The 19853-nt window shown below is 39.6% G+C and overlaps 1 protein-coding gene across 7 annotated transcripts in view; it reads left to right on the top strand.

Moving 5' to 3' along the window:
• Positions 1 to 19853, top strand: part of NHSL1 (NHS like 1) — a 136200-nt gene that overhangs the window by 72762 nt on the left and 43585 nt on the right. Inside the window, exon 1 of one of the 7 annotated variants that reach the window (XM_035108874.3) lies at positions 16470 to 16887. The exons of 5 other annotated variants lie outside the window; for them this stretch is intronic. In XM_035108874.3, coding sequence (XP_034964765.3) covers positions 16830 to 16887 — 58 coding nt within the window. In that variant the 5' untranslated portion in view covers positions 16470 to 16829. Of the gene's footprint in view, positions 1 to 16469; positions 16888 to 19853 lie in introns of those variants that run through there. One more of the 7 variants, XM_088666213.1, reaches the window with a different exon arrangement.

The following is a 19853-nucleotide window of genomic DNA, read 5'->3' as shown; positions in this document are numbered from 1 at the left end:
GTTTATATCAATTAGTGGGCAGTGGAGTTGGCCAGGAATCAGTCAGCTTGTTTGAGAAGCTTGGTGGGTCGATGTATTTTTAAGGCTGTCTGATAAGGAACAGGGTTGCAGAGTGGGTCTTGTATATAAAACAAAAAACCTATCAAAACAGGCTTCCAGTACTTTCAGTTAATACATGATTGCCTAAATACATGAAGCTATTGGTCACACATAGCATGGCTATGTTGCATTCTTCTCCTCCTGTTTGGGTTGAGTATTCATTCCTTATAGGTAGGCAGTGTACTGCCATAGTCCAGCAATGAGGGTGGAACAGAATGGAAGCGGTAGGCCGGCAAAGTGCCCTGCTAATATCGTTTTCATCATTACTTGCACGTCCACCGTGACACACAAACCTAGCAACCTAGATTGACTCCTGGCAGATGGCCAGCCGTAGTACATAGTCAAACAGTATTGCATTTCATAGAGAGGCATATGTTTGTCGCCGGTATTTGTTCAGTATAGATTTACGCAGCTCTTTTAGGCAAGGTCTTCCTAATAGAATGTATGCCATTTATTGTCAAATTAGGAGATTCCAGAGCTTGATCAGTCAGTTGTGGCAGCTAAACTAGATTAACTGCTTCAATAGTTTTGTAAGGAAGTGAATTAATAGAGGAGGGGAAACCTTTTTTAACTGAGAAAACATTTTACTTTTATTAGTACAGTTTTAAATGCAGTATTAGAAACCTCTTTATTTCTTATTTAGTGTTGCCCTGCAGTGTCCTTCCTTTTTTGTGTCTGTTAGCCATCTTTGTCATCTCATTTGATCAGAAACAATTTTTTATTAATCCCTTCAAATGAAGTATGTTGAGATAGTAGAATAAATGCAAGGATGCTCAAACAGTGGTACCTTGGGTTAAGAACTTAATTTGTTCTGGAGTTTCATTCTTAACCTGAAACTGTTCGTAACCTGAGGTACCACTTTAGCTAATGGGGCCTCCTGCTGCCGCCACGCCGCAATTTCTGTTCTCATCCTGAAGCAAAGTTCTTAACACGAGATACTATTTCTGGGTTAGCAGAGTCTGTAACCTGAAGCGTCTGTAACCCGAGGTACCACTGTATGCAGTTTGGGAATATTCTGGGCAGAAGTGGTACCTGGCACTTTTGTAACTAAATCATATTTATTTTATTTAAAAGGCTATGCAGTGAAAGGTTAAACCATTGCACTAGGATGCAATGAAAAGTTAGACTTTCCAGCTTTACATTGCTTGCTTGGTTTTGTATGCTTTCAATATGATGCATCCTCCCTCCTATGCTCTAGAACAGGCATAGGCAACCTTGGCTCTCCAGATGTTTTGGAACTATAACTCCCATGATCCCTAGCTAAACAGGGCCAGTGGTCAGGGATCATGGTAGTTGTACTTCCACAACATCTGGAGAGCCAAGGTTGCCTATGCCTGCTCTAGAACCATTACCAAGCCTGTGTCCCCCATATTTTGTTGGACTACAACTCTTCTAATTTCCAGCCAGCATAGCAAAAGGTCAGGGACAGCATCTGGGGACCCAAGGTTGGTAAAGGCTGTTCTAGAGGGTGCTCTCTTGCTGAAATGGCAAGGGTGAGGTAGAAACTCTTCTTGTTAGTTGTGAGTGTCTTCCTGTGGGAAGAGGTGAAAGGACAGCCATTCCCCTTTTTCCTAATGCAGTGGCTCAGACAGGGAGGTATACTTACTCTCTTAGTCCACGTTGTTCCATTCTTTGGAACACAGTTTACCATTAGGAACCCTCTAATGGCAGGGAAGTGAAGCATTGTCTCCTCCAGGCAATCCAATATCCTAGTTGTTAATTATGATGGACATTTTGCTACTTTTATTATAAAAGAATTATTATAAAATAATTTTTTCATAAAAGAAGAACAACTGACTAGAATCAATGGCAACAGAAACCACTGAAAGAGTGTATGTATATCCTACTTTGTTAACTAACTAGAGTAAACCATGGTTTCCTGAGTTTGCACAGAATACGGAACTGAAAGCCAACACTTTCAGTCTTTCGTCGTTCACACGAGAAGAGAAGAAAGGGCAGCCAGCCAAAGGTTTATAGCAGCTTGTTCCAGATCATCTAAGCCAGAGCATTGTAATCTGTTTAGTTTAATCACCATGGAACCAGTGCAGGTTGTAATGTCTGTTTGGAATTCTACTTCAAGGAACTGAATTCCAGTCCTCCTCATCCTGGATCTCACTGGTCAGATATAAATACATGATGGCCCCAATTCATTGAAGCTGTCAACTCAACTTGGCAGCAAATGTGTGCACTCTTCCGTTTACTCTGCAATTGCTGCGCATGAGGATTTGGTTAGTGCTATCAGCTCTGACAGTGATTATTACTATGTGTTGGTCAGGAAGTGCTGATGAGGGAGAAGGTGCTTTGATCCTGTCCCTGATACAGAAATCTGCCATTTATGATGAATGAAGCATAAAATGAGCACCAAAAGGCAATGCTATTAACAAAAACAAAACTCTTCAAGTCTGAATTTGAGTGAATCTCCAAGAGCGTATAATTCCACAATTTTGGAACTGTTACCAGGAACACCTCTCTGTTTATGCATGATAGACCTTAATGCATATATGACGTTGCCTTTGGACATGACATAGAAGGGAAGCCAAAGTAAACCTGATAGAAGCTGATTGATGTTTCTTTGTGACTTCAAAAAAAAAAGTATGGAGAAGCTTTTCACTAACTGACTGCACACGACCAGCAACAGAATTTCTGGAACTGTGAATGTTTCAGGTAGAATAGGTAAGAGCGCCCAACTTTCTTTCTTTACCAACCCGTTTGACAAAAACAAAGCAGTTTTGACAACTATCGCAGAAACCACTTTCCCTGATAGTAGTGCCACTTAGAGAAGTGATTTACCAGTAGTAGCAAAATGGTAATCTTAACACTACCTACTGTTTTTTGTGTTGTGTAGTAATCACTTCTTTGCTCTAAAAAAAGAATAATTAGCCAGGCACTTTTGAAGTCACCCCTCCCAAAACATTTCTCACAACAGAAAGGAAAAAGCAGCAAAAACTTAAGTATTATGCAGTCAGCAAATAGCCTCAGAACTTAAATGTTTCTTGAAGGAATAAAGCAATTTTCTTTTTCCACACTCAAATTCAAATATTGTTCTGTAGTTTATACTGTACATTTCCTGCTCGACCAGGTTCCTTCTGTATATTAAATAGTTCCCACCCCCCAGGAAATAAGTCTTCTGCTATCTCATATTTGCTTTCTTTATTGACACCCTTTTAGAAGACTTAAAAGGATTGGCTACAGTAAGCTATCAGTTCATCACAGAACAAAAGTGGTTAATCTTAATTTGTCTAATTAGCATCTGATATGTGGACCAGCTGCTTCCTTGAACAAAAGCAGATGATCAAACCATCTTATTAATTGAATATTAATTCTTGCATGCATCTTAACCATATGGGAGACCTCTGTGAATGTACTGAGGCAAATTCATTATGAGAGCTGGGGAAACGCAAGAGCAATTGTATCTTCAGAGAACAGAGTACAGGGACCATGGAAATTGTGTGTGTCATCCTAATATGACCCATCTGTGTTTCCTGTGCTCTTTGTTACTAACATTGAAAGCGATTGAAGAATAAAGCTAGACAACTGAAGCGACATGTGTGTTTGATAGCTGGAGTTCTGTTACTGGGGAACCTATATTATCTCGCTATTCTTGCCATACTCCAAAGAAACCTTCCTTATTTATATTACTTATATGGCTAAATTTGTAAGTCAGATATGACTGCAGATATATTTTTTTTGTTCTACGTTCATGAGTTTCTCTTGATTTTAATTTTAAAACAATTCTAGAGCAGCACAGACTGTGGACATCACAGAAACCTTTGGTTCAGCACAGGGGTAGCCAATGTGCTCCAGGTGTTGAACTCAGCCCCAGCCAGCATGATCAATGGTCAGGGATCATGGTGATTGTAGTGCAGCAACATCTGTAGTGCAGCAACATCTGGAGGGCACCTTGTTGGCTGCTCCTGATTTAGGAAGACATGAATGAACCTATCCCCTTCGCAGGCTTGGAGGCTTCCCCTCCTCGCTATCTCCTTGTATATCTGGGAAGAGGCAGTTCAGAAGCTGTTCTGCTTTTAATTAAACATAAGTTTGCCAGATAGACCAGGACTGTGGTTAATGTTAATTATATTGAGAGCAATTCAATGTCACAATAATGTGATTGTTCTGCCAGAGCAAGCATTTTGGCTTGCCAGATGCAATGGTTCTCCTTTCCTCGCCCCTCACACTATTCCAGGAGTTTCCCTGGATTCCTGTCCCCCGGAGTCATTTTTGGGGCTGGGAGGCGGGGGCAGGGGGTTGCACAAGTTCAAGTCCCTGTGTTGAGCTACACTGGTAGGATTTATTAGTCGAATCCTTCCTGGTTAGTTCAAGACTGTACAGCTTCAGAAACCATAGTTTGAAGATGGTTGGTTTTAAACTGACACTAGTTCACGTTAACCACAGTTTGTCGGTCCAGATGATATTACAAACCATGGTTGACCAGAGGGCTCAAAGTGGCACACATGGTTCTCGCTTTTCCCATTTCCCACAGCAACCCTGTGAGGTAGGGAAGGCTGAGAGTGAGTGACTAGCCCAAGGTCACCCAGCAAGCATCATGGCCGAATGGGGATTTGAACCCTTGTCTCCCAAGTCATTGTCCAAAACATTAACCATTATGCTGCAATGGCATACGCTTTCATGAGCAAGCCTGTGCATCTAAAGAATTGGTCTCTAGTCCCCCAAATCTTATGCTGTAATAAAATTGGTGTTTAAGGTGTCAGTGGATGGCTTTTACAAAACATATAGTGTTGTTGAGAAAAGAAGTAGGAATGGTGACTCTCTTTTCTGGTTTCATTTTGGCTAGTAAACTAAAGTTGATAATTTTGGTCAATTCAGTTAAGAACGTAAACATACAATGGAATTCAATCTTATAAAAGTTTGCCACCTAACCTAGGCAGCTTACAATTCAGACAAAGCAGAGCAACAGGTCTCTTCCATTAAAAATAGAAATAATTTATTTTGATGTGTTCATCCTTGTTTGGCAGGGGGTTGGACTGGATGGCCCTTGTGGTCTCTTCCAACTCTATGATTCCTCTGAATACGCGTTCTTTAAATGAAATGACTACTGAAATATTACACTATGTTTTCATTTAATGAATTCTGAGAAAGAATATGGTTATTAGGAGATAGTTGGCTTCAGCTCCTAAAGTATGGTATTCTTTTCTCGCCACCAAAAGTAGCTGTAACTAAAATTAGGCTGGTATGAAGGTATGAGTCTCATTTCAGTGCTATAACTCACATCAGAGTTACAGATTCTTCTAGTGAAGGGAACATAATATTGTTTATCTTTGTCAGTAGAGACAGAAAGATAAATTGGAGAGTACTGTTTCTGTTTCCTGCAGATGGCAGCATTTTGCCTTCTTGCAGGTATTCCAAGGCTCTACTGCTTTGGGACGCATCTAATTATGTTTTTCTCCCACCCCCAACCATCTGTTTTGATTTTTTTACTAAATAATACCTAATTATACCTAATTCATATGTTAGCTTCTTTTGACAGTTCTTAAAATCATTTTGTTTCAGCACAATGTCTTTGCAAAGCGCCGTGGGTGAATCAAGGCATCCATATAGTTTTCTGTTCTTCCCTGATCAATGGCAATATTTCTAGACCATTTTATTTCAATTTTTTGTTGCTAATAAAACAGATTTTAGTTATTCACAACAGACAAATTTATAGCATTGAAATGCTGCCAGTGAAATATTTGGGTTTCTGATTTGCTTGGGTGAAGCAGTATTAAGGCGATCCTCACAATTTTTTGAATTTAGCAGTGCCCTAGCATTTGAGGGTAAGGAGGTACATGTTGCAATCACGATTAAAATACTTCTTTAGCTGTTAGTCAATCAGTGCACAACACAGGATCCCAGGTCTTCACATTCAATGAAAAGATGGGTGATCTCATGCCTAATCATTGTTCTTTGTCTGTATAGAAGTAGCTGAAGAATGTCCACAATCTCAAAGCGGGTTTGCTTATGTAATCCTAAAACTGGCAATCTTAATATGTTCAACATCACAAATGCTGAGCGTAAATGGTTGCCACCAGTTGTAACCAACCAGCATCTTTTATTTGGTTCATTACTAAGAAAAACGAGGGCTGCACATAGGCAGCTGCTGAACTGCCTCTCCTCTCCTTCCTAACAACTGAGTGTCTGCTTCTTGTCATGTGTGATGCTACCCTGTGGAAAACTGGGCACCTCCTTCAGTCAGCACCATCTTTCCATGCTCAGAAAAAGGCATTACATTGCTTAACTCTACTGCTAGTAATGGCAAGCAGCATCAGTATAGAATTAAAGGGGGGGGGAAGTGAATTTATTTTTTCCACAACAGCAGAAGTATGATGCTTCTACCAGCTGAACTTCCAGGGGACCAAAGCTGAAGATAATGAAATTAAAAATTAAGTCAGAAAAAATTATGCTCAGGAAAAAGGAATAGTCTGGTGAGAGAAAAGGGAAAAGAGTAGAAGTGACGTGAAAAGAGAGGGGTCCAACAGCATCTTCTTTTTCTGGATATACCCTATCATGATCTGCCTGCCAGTGTGAACAGGAAATGGAGCCATCCAAGTCCAAATTAAAATGGAAAGTTTTATGATAGGGTGGAAGGTTCATTAAAGTTTTACAACCAATAAAAAAGCAGCCCTATCTGGAAAAAGGCCTTTATCTGGAAGCATCAAGAGATCAGTCAAGGGTGGAGTGTGTTCTAATACAAAATATTTTTCTCCCATGTTAAGCAGTATCACTGAGGATAAAATTGTGAGGTGCCTAAAATTATAGAAGTGACAGGGCAGTGGTCTTTGTATTCAGAAATTGCAATCCCAATGGTTTTAAAAAATGGGGGGGGGGCTTATTGATTGGGTGGGATTACCAAACACACAAATCTCTACTTAAAATTAATTGGGATGTGTCTGGAACTCAGTGCTATACTTGCTCAAAATGTTATTGATTTCAGGAACCCATCAGCTGAAGTGCCCCAGGCTTAGAGCTACTTTTAGTGTTTCTAAGTGGAATGTTTCCCCATGTAATCACTGTAGTGTCTGTAAAAATTGTGTACTGTACAATTCAAATAATTTGTTGATTGGACAGATAAGGAAAGTAGAGTCTCCCAAGATTTTTACAGTTGTAATGCAGTGAGCCTGTAACTTACATGCATTTAACTTGTGCTCATTCAGCTTTACGTGCTTGGCAATCTTTAAAAATAAAATAAAAATAAAAAGGGGCAGAAAGGGGATGGGTATCTAGGGGGAAAGTCTTTAGCAATCCCATCCGCCATTTATCCCAATGTTCTTTTGATTATACATGATTTTGACTTTAGGCACAATCCCTGGAACGTAGCCCTCACCTATGTTGCAGGCTTACTATACTACTAAAGGAATTGAACATATGGCTCTGTGCCCCTGCAGTACCATGTTTGTGGTAATGGCAATGAGATAAAATGAGGATATATGAGCATAAAAGCTGTGTTAGGAATTACAGAAGAACCAATTTGGGTGTAAGTTTTTAGTTGCTAAGCTCTTGTAATGATGACCTGCTGGAACAAAACGACTTCAAGGTGAAGAGGAGCTAGAAGTTGCTGGTCCAATGGAGAGGCCTTGAACTCCTGCCTTTCCTTCTATTATAGCCTGGTTGAATGAGAGTTGAAGGAAGCCTCTGATGGAGATGGTCTTTCAGCAGGGTTTTAATCTGTTTGGGAAACCTCCACAGATGCAGCAGGCTCCCTGATACCCTTCAGTACATGGGAAGGCAGCATATATGTCAGGCATAGGCAATCTTGGCCCTCCACATGTTTTGAGACTACAATTCCCATCATCCCTGAACACTGGTCCTATTAGCTAGGGATGGTGGGAGTTGTAGTCCCAAAACATCTGGAGGGCCGAGTTTGCCTATGCCTGATATATGTGATGGATAGTGGTGGAGCTATCTAGCAATCTCTGCTTTTTCCACCTGTGATTCTGATTATATGAGCAGGAGAATGCCTGGATAGTGTTAGGGAGACAGTGACTTGCAATAGGGCTCACCCAGTGAGTTCATTTTATAATTGGAAAACTTAAGGCATGTGCTTTAGAATGCTATTCACACTGATGCTGTGAATAAGGTAAAGGAGCACCAGCTTTTCACACATCAGTTACAGGAAGCCCACAATTCTGGGCTGTTACTGGTTAATTTTACCTAAGGGAGTTAGTAATCCATTTGTATTGATTGTTTTATTGACTTCTTTATACTGCAATCAAATTTTCTTCTTCTAAGGTCATTTCTCCCTTTGACCTTACAGTAGATTTCTTAGTAACATAGCTGGCTTTTCCATGTGCTGCTGACTCAGATGTTTTCTGTTCAAACTAGACATATTAATTAATTGGCTACTCTGAATAGCATTTAATTAAAATCTATTTTTGTTTGAGAAAAGTACATATAAACCTAAATTCTTTTCTAATAATTGCTGATTTGTGCAGTTTTTTGTCCTATTGACATGAAAGCGGAACCACTCTGAAACTATTTTGCATGCACAATGTGCTATCACTTGCTGTATTTTAGCTAACTTGTCCTTCAGATTATTTGTAAAAAGGCACTCATCATTACTTGGCAAGATTTTTGCTTGGCAAGATTTTTGCGTGAAGCATTTGCATAAAAGCTCAGAATTTCCAATAGTTTCACTTTGTAAATATGTTGGGTTTTCTTTTTTAAGTTAATACAGTACTCAAGATCATGGCAAACTTACAGTCATGAATATTAATTGAATGCATGGTTACGCCATGGAAACGGAATTGTTTCATTCAGTTGAAATGCAAATACCCTGTAACAGTTATTCATACTAAATCTGGCCACTATAAAATAGTAATTTATTATTTATATCCCCTTCTATCATGATCAGAATCCAATGAGATATAAATCCACATTCATTTGTGTAACCTTCCACATTTTGAAAATTTAATTACCATAATTTGATAACCCGATCTTTAGATTGAAGGCTTGTAGAACAGCCTACATATTCTAAAATAAAAAGTGGCTACTGAAACTGAAAGAGCAGCAAAGTCAGCATAAAATGGGGGGGGGGAATCTAAAAGTTCTAATAAAAGGCCTAAAATGGGTGGAGGATGTTTGGCTATACTGGAGGGCTGCAGTTTTTCCCTACTCTGCCCTAGGCTAAAGAACTTTTAGCACTACAGAAAACCCTTACTAAATCTGACTTGTTAGGTGACCACAATCCAGCCTAAAGATACTATTGACTTTTGGATCAGCTACTTTGACCAGTTTCAGTTGTTTTGCTCTATGAATCCTGACATTGCTATTGGGAGTAAGCACAAACATGTGTAATGAAGCCAATGGAGAAAGTGTGTCCAAATTTAGGAGGACACAAGTAATGGTATCATGAGTAGGAAAACATCCATCCTGCAGTTAACAAGGCAGTGATTGAACTCTTCATCTTTCCCAGTGGACAATCTCAACCTATGTTTCTTCTTAGGAAAACAAATTGGGAATATGGTTGCTGCACAATTCTAGGCATTATCACGAAATCGTGCATGCACACGAAAGCTCATACCAAAATAAAAACTTAGTTGGTCTTTAAGGTGCTACTGAAGGAATTTTTTTATTTTACTTCGACCCAGACCAACACGGCTACCTACCTGTAACTAGGCATTATCAGATAACCTCCTTTCTTGACCTGTTTTTAATCAGGATTTCAGCTGACTGTGGAACTATGACAACTTTGTTGCACAAAACTACAATAATAACTTAATTAAAAACTTTAATAAACTAGGTGGTGATAAAAAATAAAGTTCCAAAGCCCTGCCCAAACAGTAGGCTGACCTTGGATACTGTCGGCTATGCTTGAAGTAGCAGTTACAACCTGAAGACTACTATGAATACAAACCCTGCCACTCTGATAAGTATGTGAAAAGATGAAGGAATCTCAGAGAGGACGGTCATGGCAAGCAAAGGCTCTTGGCAGGTGGCACAGGTTCACAACAGAGAGAGCTCTGTGCTGATTCAGACTTGGCACAATTTAAAACTGGATTAATTTGAACATCCAGCAGATATTCTTCAGATTAATCTGATTCCAAATTAGATAGGGAGATTTGATTCGTTGGTGATGTTAACTGGTCCTGAAACTTACAAAGTTACTATGAAGGCTTGGAATTTATACAAGATACTCCTGTATGTTTGGTAAGCTAACATTTTCTGAATGTAGGGCAGATTTAAAGTTTATGACATTTAAATTATTTCCACATTTGAGCCAAAATACATTTGTTTTTTCTGCATGGCTCAGTGGTGGATGGGACAAGGGTCTGTTTGTTTGTTCCATTTCCTCCCCCCCCAATTTTTAAAAATTCATTTTATACATACAAATAAAACAAACAACAACACAAAAATACTTCTTATTAATCATAACTTTCCTTAACATCGTTAGGTGACTTCCCTCAGTCCCCTCCATCTGAATTTCATTTCTATTCATCTTTGGCAATTTCATACAATTTACAAATAAGCAATTTTTGCACTAAAACTTTCTATATTTAACCTACATCCTACATTTATACCGAAAGTCTATATTTACTTCCCTAAGGGATCTTAAATATCACAATATTTTTTCAAATATAATTTAAATTTCTTCCAATCTTCTTCCACCGTCTCTTCTTCCTAGTCATGAAGTCTCCCAGTCAATTTGGCAAGTTCTATAAAATGTATCATCTTCATCTGCCAATCATCTATAGTTGGTATATCTTGAGTCTTCCAATTCTTGGCGAGTAGTAGCCTCACAGCAGTTGTGGCATACAGAAAGAAAGTAATATCTTTTGGTGGGACCTCCTCCCCTACTATTCCAAGTAAAAAGGCTTCTGGTTTTTTAATAAAAGTGTTTTTCAACACCCTTTTCAACTCATTATAAATCTTTTCCCAGAAGTCTTTTACTTTGGGACATGTCCACCACATGTGATAAAAGGTTCCTTCTTCTTCTTTTTTTACATTTCCATCATTTATTATCAGATGTATGATACATTTTTGCAAGTTTTACAGGTGTTAAATACCATCTATACATCATTTTCACCATATTTTCTCTTAATGCAATACATGCAGTAAACTTAATTCTCTTTTTCCACAACCTCTCCCAGTCCTCCAACATAATATTGTGCCCCAGATCTTTAGCCCAATCAATAATTACTGATTTCACTTGTTCATCCTTCGTATGCCACTCCAACAAGTTTGTTTGTTCCATTTCCAAGAGCTTGGGTTGGTCAAACGCAAAACAGAGATCCTTATTAGCAACTGAACTTCACAAAATCCTGTTCCTTGTTTTGGTGGCGCTTGTGGGGGTAGCTCTTAATGACAGAGATATAATGAATTAGAAAATAGGGGAAATATTTAATCAATATTTATTATGTTGTGGTCTAAACAAGATTGTCATAATAAGCTGTTTTCCCTTTTTATTTATTTTTTACTGCTTCATTGTTTCTTCACCATATCCTTTCTGCTCCTCAGTTCCCAACCTCCTTCCTGGAGTCTTCTAGTCTCCTGTGTGCATGGATAATGAGGGAGCTGCCATGATGTTTTTTTTTTTAAGCCGTTACCTACTTAATAATATTTGTAAAGCCCCACTTTATGCATAATTCTTGCTTTGGATTAAGTGGTGCACAGGTCTTTCTCTCTCTTTTATAGCTGTTAAGAGTAAAATAGGACTTTCCCTCCCTATTCCTTTCTGGATCCTTAGTTTAATTATCACTTCTTAGTAACCAGAGAAGTATCAAGATTCAGGAAGGCTGCGATTGCAGAGTTGAAAGAGACCATTGTGAGTGAGCTGAGTTCAAGATGGGAGGGCAGCTGAATTCATTGCCTCTCGGGACTTGTCTTTGTGGTGGGAAGTCACTTTTGTTCTCGAGGAAAATGCCAGGGGATGGCTGAGCCTGGCTGGTTTGAAAGGAGAGAAGAATGCCTCATAATTTATAAATTATTTATCATTCCTCCTTGTAGAAGAACCATTTGATGGCAATATTCCAGTAAAGCAGGTTGATTGAGTTAATTGAATCTAAGCATAAGTGTGCAGGGCTCGATGACTTTTTTGTACCCCCTTTTTAAGGTTCTTGCCACAGAACTAATGGCAGGAAGTGTAATTTCTAAAGACCTTGAAAGAGAGCTCTTGAAAGTACTAAAAGTTGGCAACCTCCCGCATGTGAGAAGGGGTTCAGTGTTTCCTAGGATCATACCCTTAAATAGTTTTCTTTTGCTTTATCATTCCATGTGCTTAGGGAATCTATGGACATAAATGCACCTATGCCAAGTGAAATGTGCCTGTTTTTAGTCCCTCATATGGCTTCTTGCTCAACCTGGCAAATGTTTTTGCTTTGTAAAGGGCCTTTCAAAGACCTAATCATTTTTATGTACACGCAGCATAAAATATTTAAAATGTATAGCAAAATCGAAAGCTCCAGTAAGTTCAGTGAATCTGACTCTCAGATACTCTCAGATACATGTGATTTTTTTTATTTAGGAGGTCACGGTGCTGCAAATAGTTCTGATTGTATCTTCGTCAGAAACATGTGAGGTCAGTTAGTCTGCCAAATAGTGACTGGCCCAAGGTCACCTAGCAGACCTCATGGTTGAGTGCTGATTTCACTCGTGTGACCTTCCTACACTTCACTACACTGGCTCTCAGCCTTAATTTGTAGATCTGTTTTTTCCATTTGCCAGACACACTGAAAAAGCACAGATGTCTGTTATCAGTGTCTTCTTTTTTTGGCGTGGGGAGGACTTTTTCTTTTAGACTTCTAATATTTGAACACACCTCCTTATTAACCCCCGCCCCCTATGGATTTGGGAGCGGAAATTTTCTGAGATTTCCACCACTGATGTTTTGGGATTGGCCAGTTATGCAATTTTCTTGACTTCATAGTATGTATTATAGTACCGGGTATGTATATATTTTGATAAAGCATTGACTAAACCTTGGAACAGCCTTCCATGAAGTTTAGAACAGGATAAGGTTGAATCCAGCAATTACATTAATAGAATTTAATTTCAGAATCACTGGGGCCAGACTGGTTGATTAGTGATGAATAGATTACTCAGGAACATTCAGTCTTCACCCTTGAACTCTTCCTGCAAAATTGCATTCTAAAATGTCATTCATGTTACTTTTTAAAACTATAGGCTATTCAGAATCATGTTTTGAACAGCAGCAATAGATAGTATAAAAGTTTTCAAATTCTTTACATAGTGCAAAAATGATTCCTAAGGAGTCTTTGTAGCTTTATTTGAAGAGGGCGGAAGGATGTTTCCAGTTTTTTCATGGCTAAAATCCTTTTATGTGATTCTCATTGTCATGGACCAGGTCAACTGGAAACATATATGCAAAGAGGGCTATACAATGGGCTGGGGGGGATGGGTGGAATGCATCCTGCAGGCACACCACATAAAACTGACCACTTATGTCTCTCCTGAAAGGTCAAGCAGTTCTATGTAACGTGTACAAATCCTTAAAACTAGCAGTATTGCATTTTTAATTAACAGCTGAAATAAGTTTTGGTAATGACAATATCTGTACAGCTGAATAGAAACAGTCTGCTCTAACATCTCATCTCAAATGGTTAATTTTACTGATAGAAGAGTATAGGAGAGCCATTGTGGTGTAGTGGTTAAGAGCGGTAGACTCGTAATCTGGTGAACCGGGTTCGAGTCTCCGCTCCTCCACATGCAGCTGCTGGGTGACCTTGGGCTAGTCACACTTCTTTGACGTCTCTCAGCCCTACTCACCTCACAGAGTGTGTGTTGTGGGGGAGGAAGGGAAAGGAGAATGTTAGCCACTTTGAGACTCCTTTGGGTAGTGATAAAGCGGGATATCAAATCCAAACTCCTCCTCCTCCTCCTCCTCCTCCTCCTCCTCCTCCTCCTCCTCCTCCTCCTCCTCCCTCTTGTGATTATACCTTCAAAGATTCAGTGTGTTTCGTTCACATTCCCCAAACCCTTTGGCCCCTTTCAAGGGTTTCTCCCCCACAGCACCATCTTGGAATTATCTATGTTACTGGGTTGCTGTTTTCTTGATAGCAGGATAGAGAGTTGAGGACAAGAGGATCTTCTTCCTCCTGACCATTTGCTCAGCTATGCACATAATCCGATCTAGTGCTGGGTCACATACTTTTATCTCTAGCAATTTTTTTTTTAAAAACCCACTTTGTGGCCTTTCTGCATTCATTTTCATTCATTTGTAAGAAAGGTTGCTATTATGCCTGTTGATAATGAAAATTGCACACGGAGATGAATTGCCCCCCAACTCAACAAGTGTGTTCCTACAGCTAAGAAGTCAAGGATCTGAACTCTGGTCTAAGTCCATTCCTTCAGAGTACATTGTTAGAACAATGTGGCTTAAGTGTACCACTTCTGATTTTAGCTTCTTAATCTTCTACCTGTGATTTAGCAAACAAGGCGCATAGGCGAATCAACCTCATTTAATGCAAATATTAGTCTTCTTGCTTCATGATAGTGCTTCTGAAACCAGCGTACAGAAAACTATTCATGAAGTATTCCTTCAGTATAGAGGGAGTTGCATGCCAAATATTAGATGGTAATCTTCTGTATAAATGAGGAAAGACAAATACAGCTGTTTTTATATATATATGTATGTATATATGTATATATATATGTATGTATGTTTTTTATCATTATTTTGACTGATAAGGTGGTGGATTGTCAAAGTTTGAGACTAAAACCCATTATTTACTAAAATTCCTTCAGTAGCACCTTAAAGACCAACTAAGTTTTTATTTATGAGCACACAAAAGCTCATACCAAAATAAAAACTTAGTTGGTTTTTAAGGTGCTACTGAAGGAATTTTTTTATTTTGTTTTGACTCAGACCAACACGGCTACCTACCATTATTTACTGTTTAACAATATTATAATCCTGTTTGTTTTGTATGTTTTGAGTTTTGTATGTCTTTGAGTTAATTGAATGTTACATTTATTTAAGGTAAAAACATTCAGACCTGCATGAAGTTTCCATTTTTTGTGCTGCATAGACTAGTGACAGGGGCCAATGAATCTATGTGTTTTTGTATTGTTTGACTTCTGCAATGATGCTAAACCAGATGGCATCCTTTTTAGGCAATCAAATAAATGTGTGCAAATGATCTTGGGTTTGAAATTTTATGTCGCAATCCTATACATGTCTACTCAGACAGAAGTCCCCATTGAGTCTTCTCAGTTAGTAGGTATATAACTGCCTTAGCATTTTTATGCTCTTTGGTAGTCAGTGGATTTTGAGGAGTGCGCTTCCTGAAGCCAACTTCCCATTAATTTATGCTAAAAGTAGTTTGTGACATTAAATGCCAAAACTGTGTTCAATTTTCAGACCCTTCAGAACACACAACATTGTCAAACAGAACTATTTTTATTTCTCCTAGATGTCCTCTTATAGAAAAAGTTTATGCACTTATTTTTTTTTTGTCCTGTGTACCAATGATTTTTGAAAAATCCACTGAGGCTGGGAATGTTTCCCAAGAGCACCTCCTTCTGCATGTGCTACTCCATAGATCTGAAGCTATGTGGCCTCCTTTGAAAAAGACTGGGCAGGCAGGCCCCTGCTGTTGGGGTTTCTTTGGGGAAGTGAGAATTCCTTTCAATGTCAAGCCAAGACATTGCTTAGCCTTCCTTTGAAAGGGGGGACTGACTTCTTGAGCCTCAGCATTCTGTTGCAGGGATGCCCTGCTGAGCACATTGATGCTGTAGTTAGCATTTTTCTCTCCAAATATTGTAAATCATTTCTAATGGAAGTAGATAGATATTTTCATTACAAAGGCTCTTTGCCTATCCCGTGAGATTTTTTTTTTTTACTTTAATGTCTAGGTAACGTGTTAAGCCATATAGGCTTAGTAATTAAAGTATTTTTTGTAGCTTCCTTTAAATTAGCTGTAATAAAGCATGCTAGTGAAAGAAAGAAAGAAAGAAAGAAAGAAAGGAACAAAGGAAGGAAGATGGTGTGTGTAACCCTTCTTCTTTGCCACCAAATTTGTAGTTGATGGTGTTTTTTTTGGGGGGGGGGAGATGTATGACTTGAAAGCAAGGTGATGTGAAGGAAACCCTCTTCCCTGCATGTTGGGAACAATTAAAATGCAGTCGTTAAAGAGCTTGCTGAGCATAAATGTTGCGAAAGAGGGGGGCAGGTTTGGAAAGCAATAGTTTAAAGTCTCACTGTCCCAGGCAAGTTAAATTCTGTATACAAAGCATGGCCATGAAAGCACCCACTTCATATTTTGTCCTGTGGAGGATTTTGAAAATCCTTTGAGAGTAATGGCAAGGGAAATCACTTAAAATTACTCATCTTTTTTTGTGGAGTACAACCTGACGTGGTGGAAAAGGGAGGGGGAAACTGTTGACTATTTGCTGGGGGAGGGGACAGAGAGGGAGACATGCATGCATGAATGAATGAATGCTGAAGCAGAAATCTCCATCTTGCTTCCATGCAAACATGAACAAAGATTGGCTCCCCCCCCCCTCTATGTTGTAACTGGCTGTTGCAGACACCCGCTTTATGTTTCAGAAGGAAGCTTTCAGGTTCAAGGACTGTTAATGGTTTCTAATCGGTAGGACGTTCCCTGCAACTCTGAGCTTGCTCTTAAAGAAGAAACAAAAGGGGGGAGGGGTGGAAGCAGGAGGCAAAAAGTTAGTAAGGGTTGCAAGGACTGTTGGGGTCTGGAAATTAGTTTCTTGCATTGTACCCTTGCTTTCTATGGGATCCAAACTGCAGGAACACAGCAGGCTTTTGTGAAATGGTGGTGTTTATCAATACAAAGCTCAAATCGTTAATCAAATTTTTCAAGAAAAAGAGTAAGTAAATGTGGCTTTTAAAATCTGTTTAGATCTTTTGCAGAAAAGCTAAATCATGTTGCACAAATTTTAAGTAATGTGCTTTAATTTATTGAATTGCATAGCATTTTTACTTTGCCATACTTTGGAGGGTGTAGAAGCAGTTTCTTTAAAAGAAACTGCATACAAAAGAAACTGCTGAGCACCTGCCCTTTTTGTTTTTGTAAACTTTGGAATCCCAAGTCTGCTCATTTTCTTTGGTCTTCCTGAGAAAAGTAGGGGGCCCTTTCATGCAATAAAATCATTGCAGAGCTTAAAGCTTTTGTTTAGGTAACTTGATGCAGGTACCGTGTTTCCCCCTTTTTAAGGCGTAGTCATAAAATAAGCCATAGCAGCATTTCTAAGCATTTGAGAAATATAAACCGTACCCCGAAAATAAGCCATAGTGATAGGCGCTGTGCGGAAGAGATCACTGAGCTCCCCGAGTCAGCAGCAGCAACGCCGGCCGCAGCAGTGTTTGCTGAGTCCTTTCTTGCTTTTGGGACTTGGTTACTGTGCTGGCTTGGGATGGTGTGTGTGCAATTGCTGTTGCTGCTTCGTGTTTTTCAGCTGGATTCTCTGGGTTCTAAGCACTTTCCCCCGTTTGTTTGTGAAGCAGCACTCGGCTGCAGCCCCTGCCTCTCCCGACGGCTGCAGGAGGCTGCAGTTGATCGCTATCTCCTTTTCCATTTCTTTTGTCTTTGAGCACCCGGCCCCGCCCCCTCTCCCCTTCGTGGAATGAAGAACAGAGTTTTAGCAGCATTTCCTCATTATAAAAAAAAGGTCAGGAACTTTTACTTTAACCTCAAAAATGGGATATTTCCTCTCTCTAAAAACAACTCTGACCTGAACACCAATAAAACGGGGGTAGATCACCTCCAGTTTATAAATCCGCAAGTAGATCGCAGTCTCTTGGAAGTTGGGCTCTATACTTTGGCTGATTGCAAGCCTTTGCATCTTTAAAAAACAAAAACCATGCGCTTCTCAGTCTTAATTTTCCTTTAATTCATCCCCCTATACCCTCCTCCAACCATTGTCTCCTTCCATTCCTTACCCCCCTCCCTCTCTCCCCACTTCCCTCACTCCTGTGCGATCTCATTTAGTCATATACTTGCTTTTTCTGTTGTGTTGTCTATTTTATATTTAATATTATTACCCTTTATGATGTTATTTTTCCCCTTGCGATAATTATTTATTTTTTATCTTTAACTAACTTTCCTTTCCATATTTTTCCATATATAACTCAACACTTTCCCATTCCTTCTTAACTCTTTGGATAGAGTGCCCCCCCCCATTATTGTTGTTAATTTTACAATTCCTGGATTTTTTATGGAACCGAACAGCTCGGGTGCTTCAGAATGTGCCTTCTGTTGCTACAGGGCTATGGGGCTTCACTATTTGACCCCCCACCCCAGGTTGGGATTTTTAAAGTAGTTCTGTGGGTCCCAGGGCACAGAATCACCCCGATCCTTTCCTTTGTCTAAACAGACCTCTTCCCCCCTGACTTTGGAAGGCTGTGCTTCAAGGGTGATACCAGGGGTTTTTTAAGACCTGCGCCTCTTAAGGATTGTTACGGTCCATAACTTCCATTGCTTTCTACAGGGTTGGGGGTTTAAAGCACTGCCACCCCCACCCCACCCTGCAGGCGCTCGGAACTGGCAGCGCCAACAACGCGCCCAGCAATGTGCAGAAGAGAGCACCGAGCATCCTGAGCCAGTGGGTCCCAGTTGTACCAGCACTTTTTTTAAAAAAAAAAGACACCCCCTGAAAATAAGCCACTGTGTGTTTTTTTGAGGGAAAAAAGTTATAAGACGGTGTCTTAAAAAAGGGGAAACACGGTAGTAGATTTGTGTGCTGTAATGTTTATCCAGCTAAAATCTTGTTGAGCCCTCGGCTCCACCAACTATTTTGGACATTCAGAGCCAGCTGCAGGCAGAAATCTCTTTTTGGATCCTTTGCTTTATTGCACTGGTGCAAACTTGTAACAAAACATTTTTTCTACAAACCCCCAGAATGATTATTGCAACAGTTTTGAACAGTACACTGTTTTTTTTTAAGTTGCTACCAGTGTGCATGCATATTTTCTGTTAACAATACTCTTCCTCTTGCCCAAAACAAAATTTGGGGTTAAGAGCCTAGAGTCCTAGGTACAGTACTTATTGGGAGGGGGGGGGGCTCAAGATAATTTTGCATGTAGCATCTGTCATCTTCCCTGTAAGTTGTTTTATCCCTGGCAGTAGTTTAATAATACAGCTTTAATTTTTTCTGGAAGGCTGAATTTTCTGTTCATTATCTTTAGACTTTGACCTCTGATTAGCAAGGACAGCAAAGACAGTCCTGTATCATGTCAGCATTATCTACCTTGCCGCATGAAATGTTCCTGATCATTTTCAGTGTAATGAATGTAGGTGCCCATAAGAGTTCCTCAAGCGCATCCTGCTGAGGATGTGCTTGATGAGCTCCAAGGGCAACAATGTCATGTTCATGCTCTTCTGAAAGTGCTGGAACCTCAGTTATAAAGGAGGGACTTGTACTTAGATATAGCATGTATATAGCAGGCATAAATAATAGATAATAACTGGTACATGCATAACTGGCTCACTGTGGCAAAATGCAATGTTGTTGGTTTTTTGCATTATAAAATGATTTTGTATTTACCTGTATACTCCTTTAGCATACAGGAGCATGTTCTGTTACCATTGTGTGCAATAGCAGGAGACATTGACTCAGTCTCACAAGTGCCTCTCATCCTACATGTGGTTAAGTCCCCCTTACCTGATATCTAAATGTTGAGGGCATTGCTGTGTTTTTTTTAGCAGTTTGGATTTTGCAGAGGTAGTGCTGTTTTAACAAGGCAAATAAAGAAGTTGAAAAATCTCTTAATTCAGGGCAATAAAGAGATATGGTCTCAGTAATGAGCAACTAAGAGGCAATGAAAAATCAGGCAG

The sequence above is a fragment of the Zootoca vivipara genome, chromosome 3 (genome assembly GCF_965207765.1).
Source record: "Zootoca vivipara chromosome 3, rZooViv2.hap1.1, whole genome shotgun sequence".
NCBI lineage: Eukaryota > Metazoa > Chordata > Lepidosauria > Squamata > Lacertidae > Zootoca > Zootoca vivipara.
This window is presented reverse-complemented; position numbering and strand designations above follow the sequence as displayed.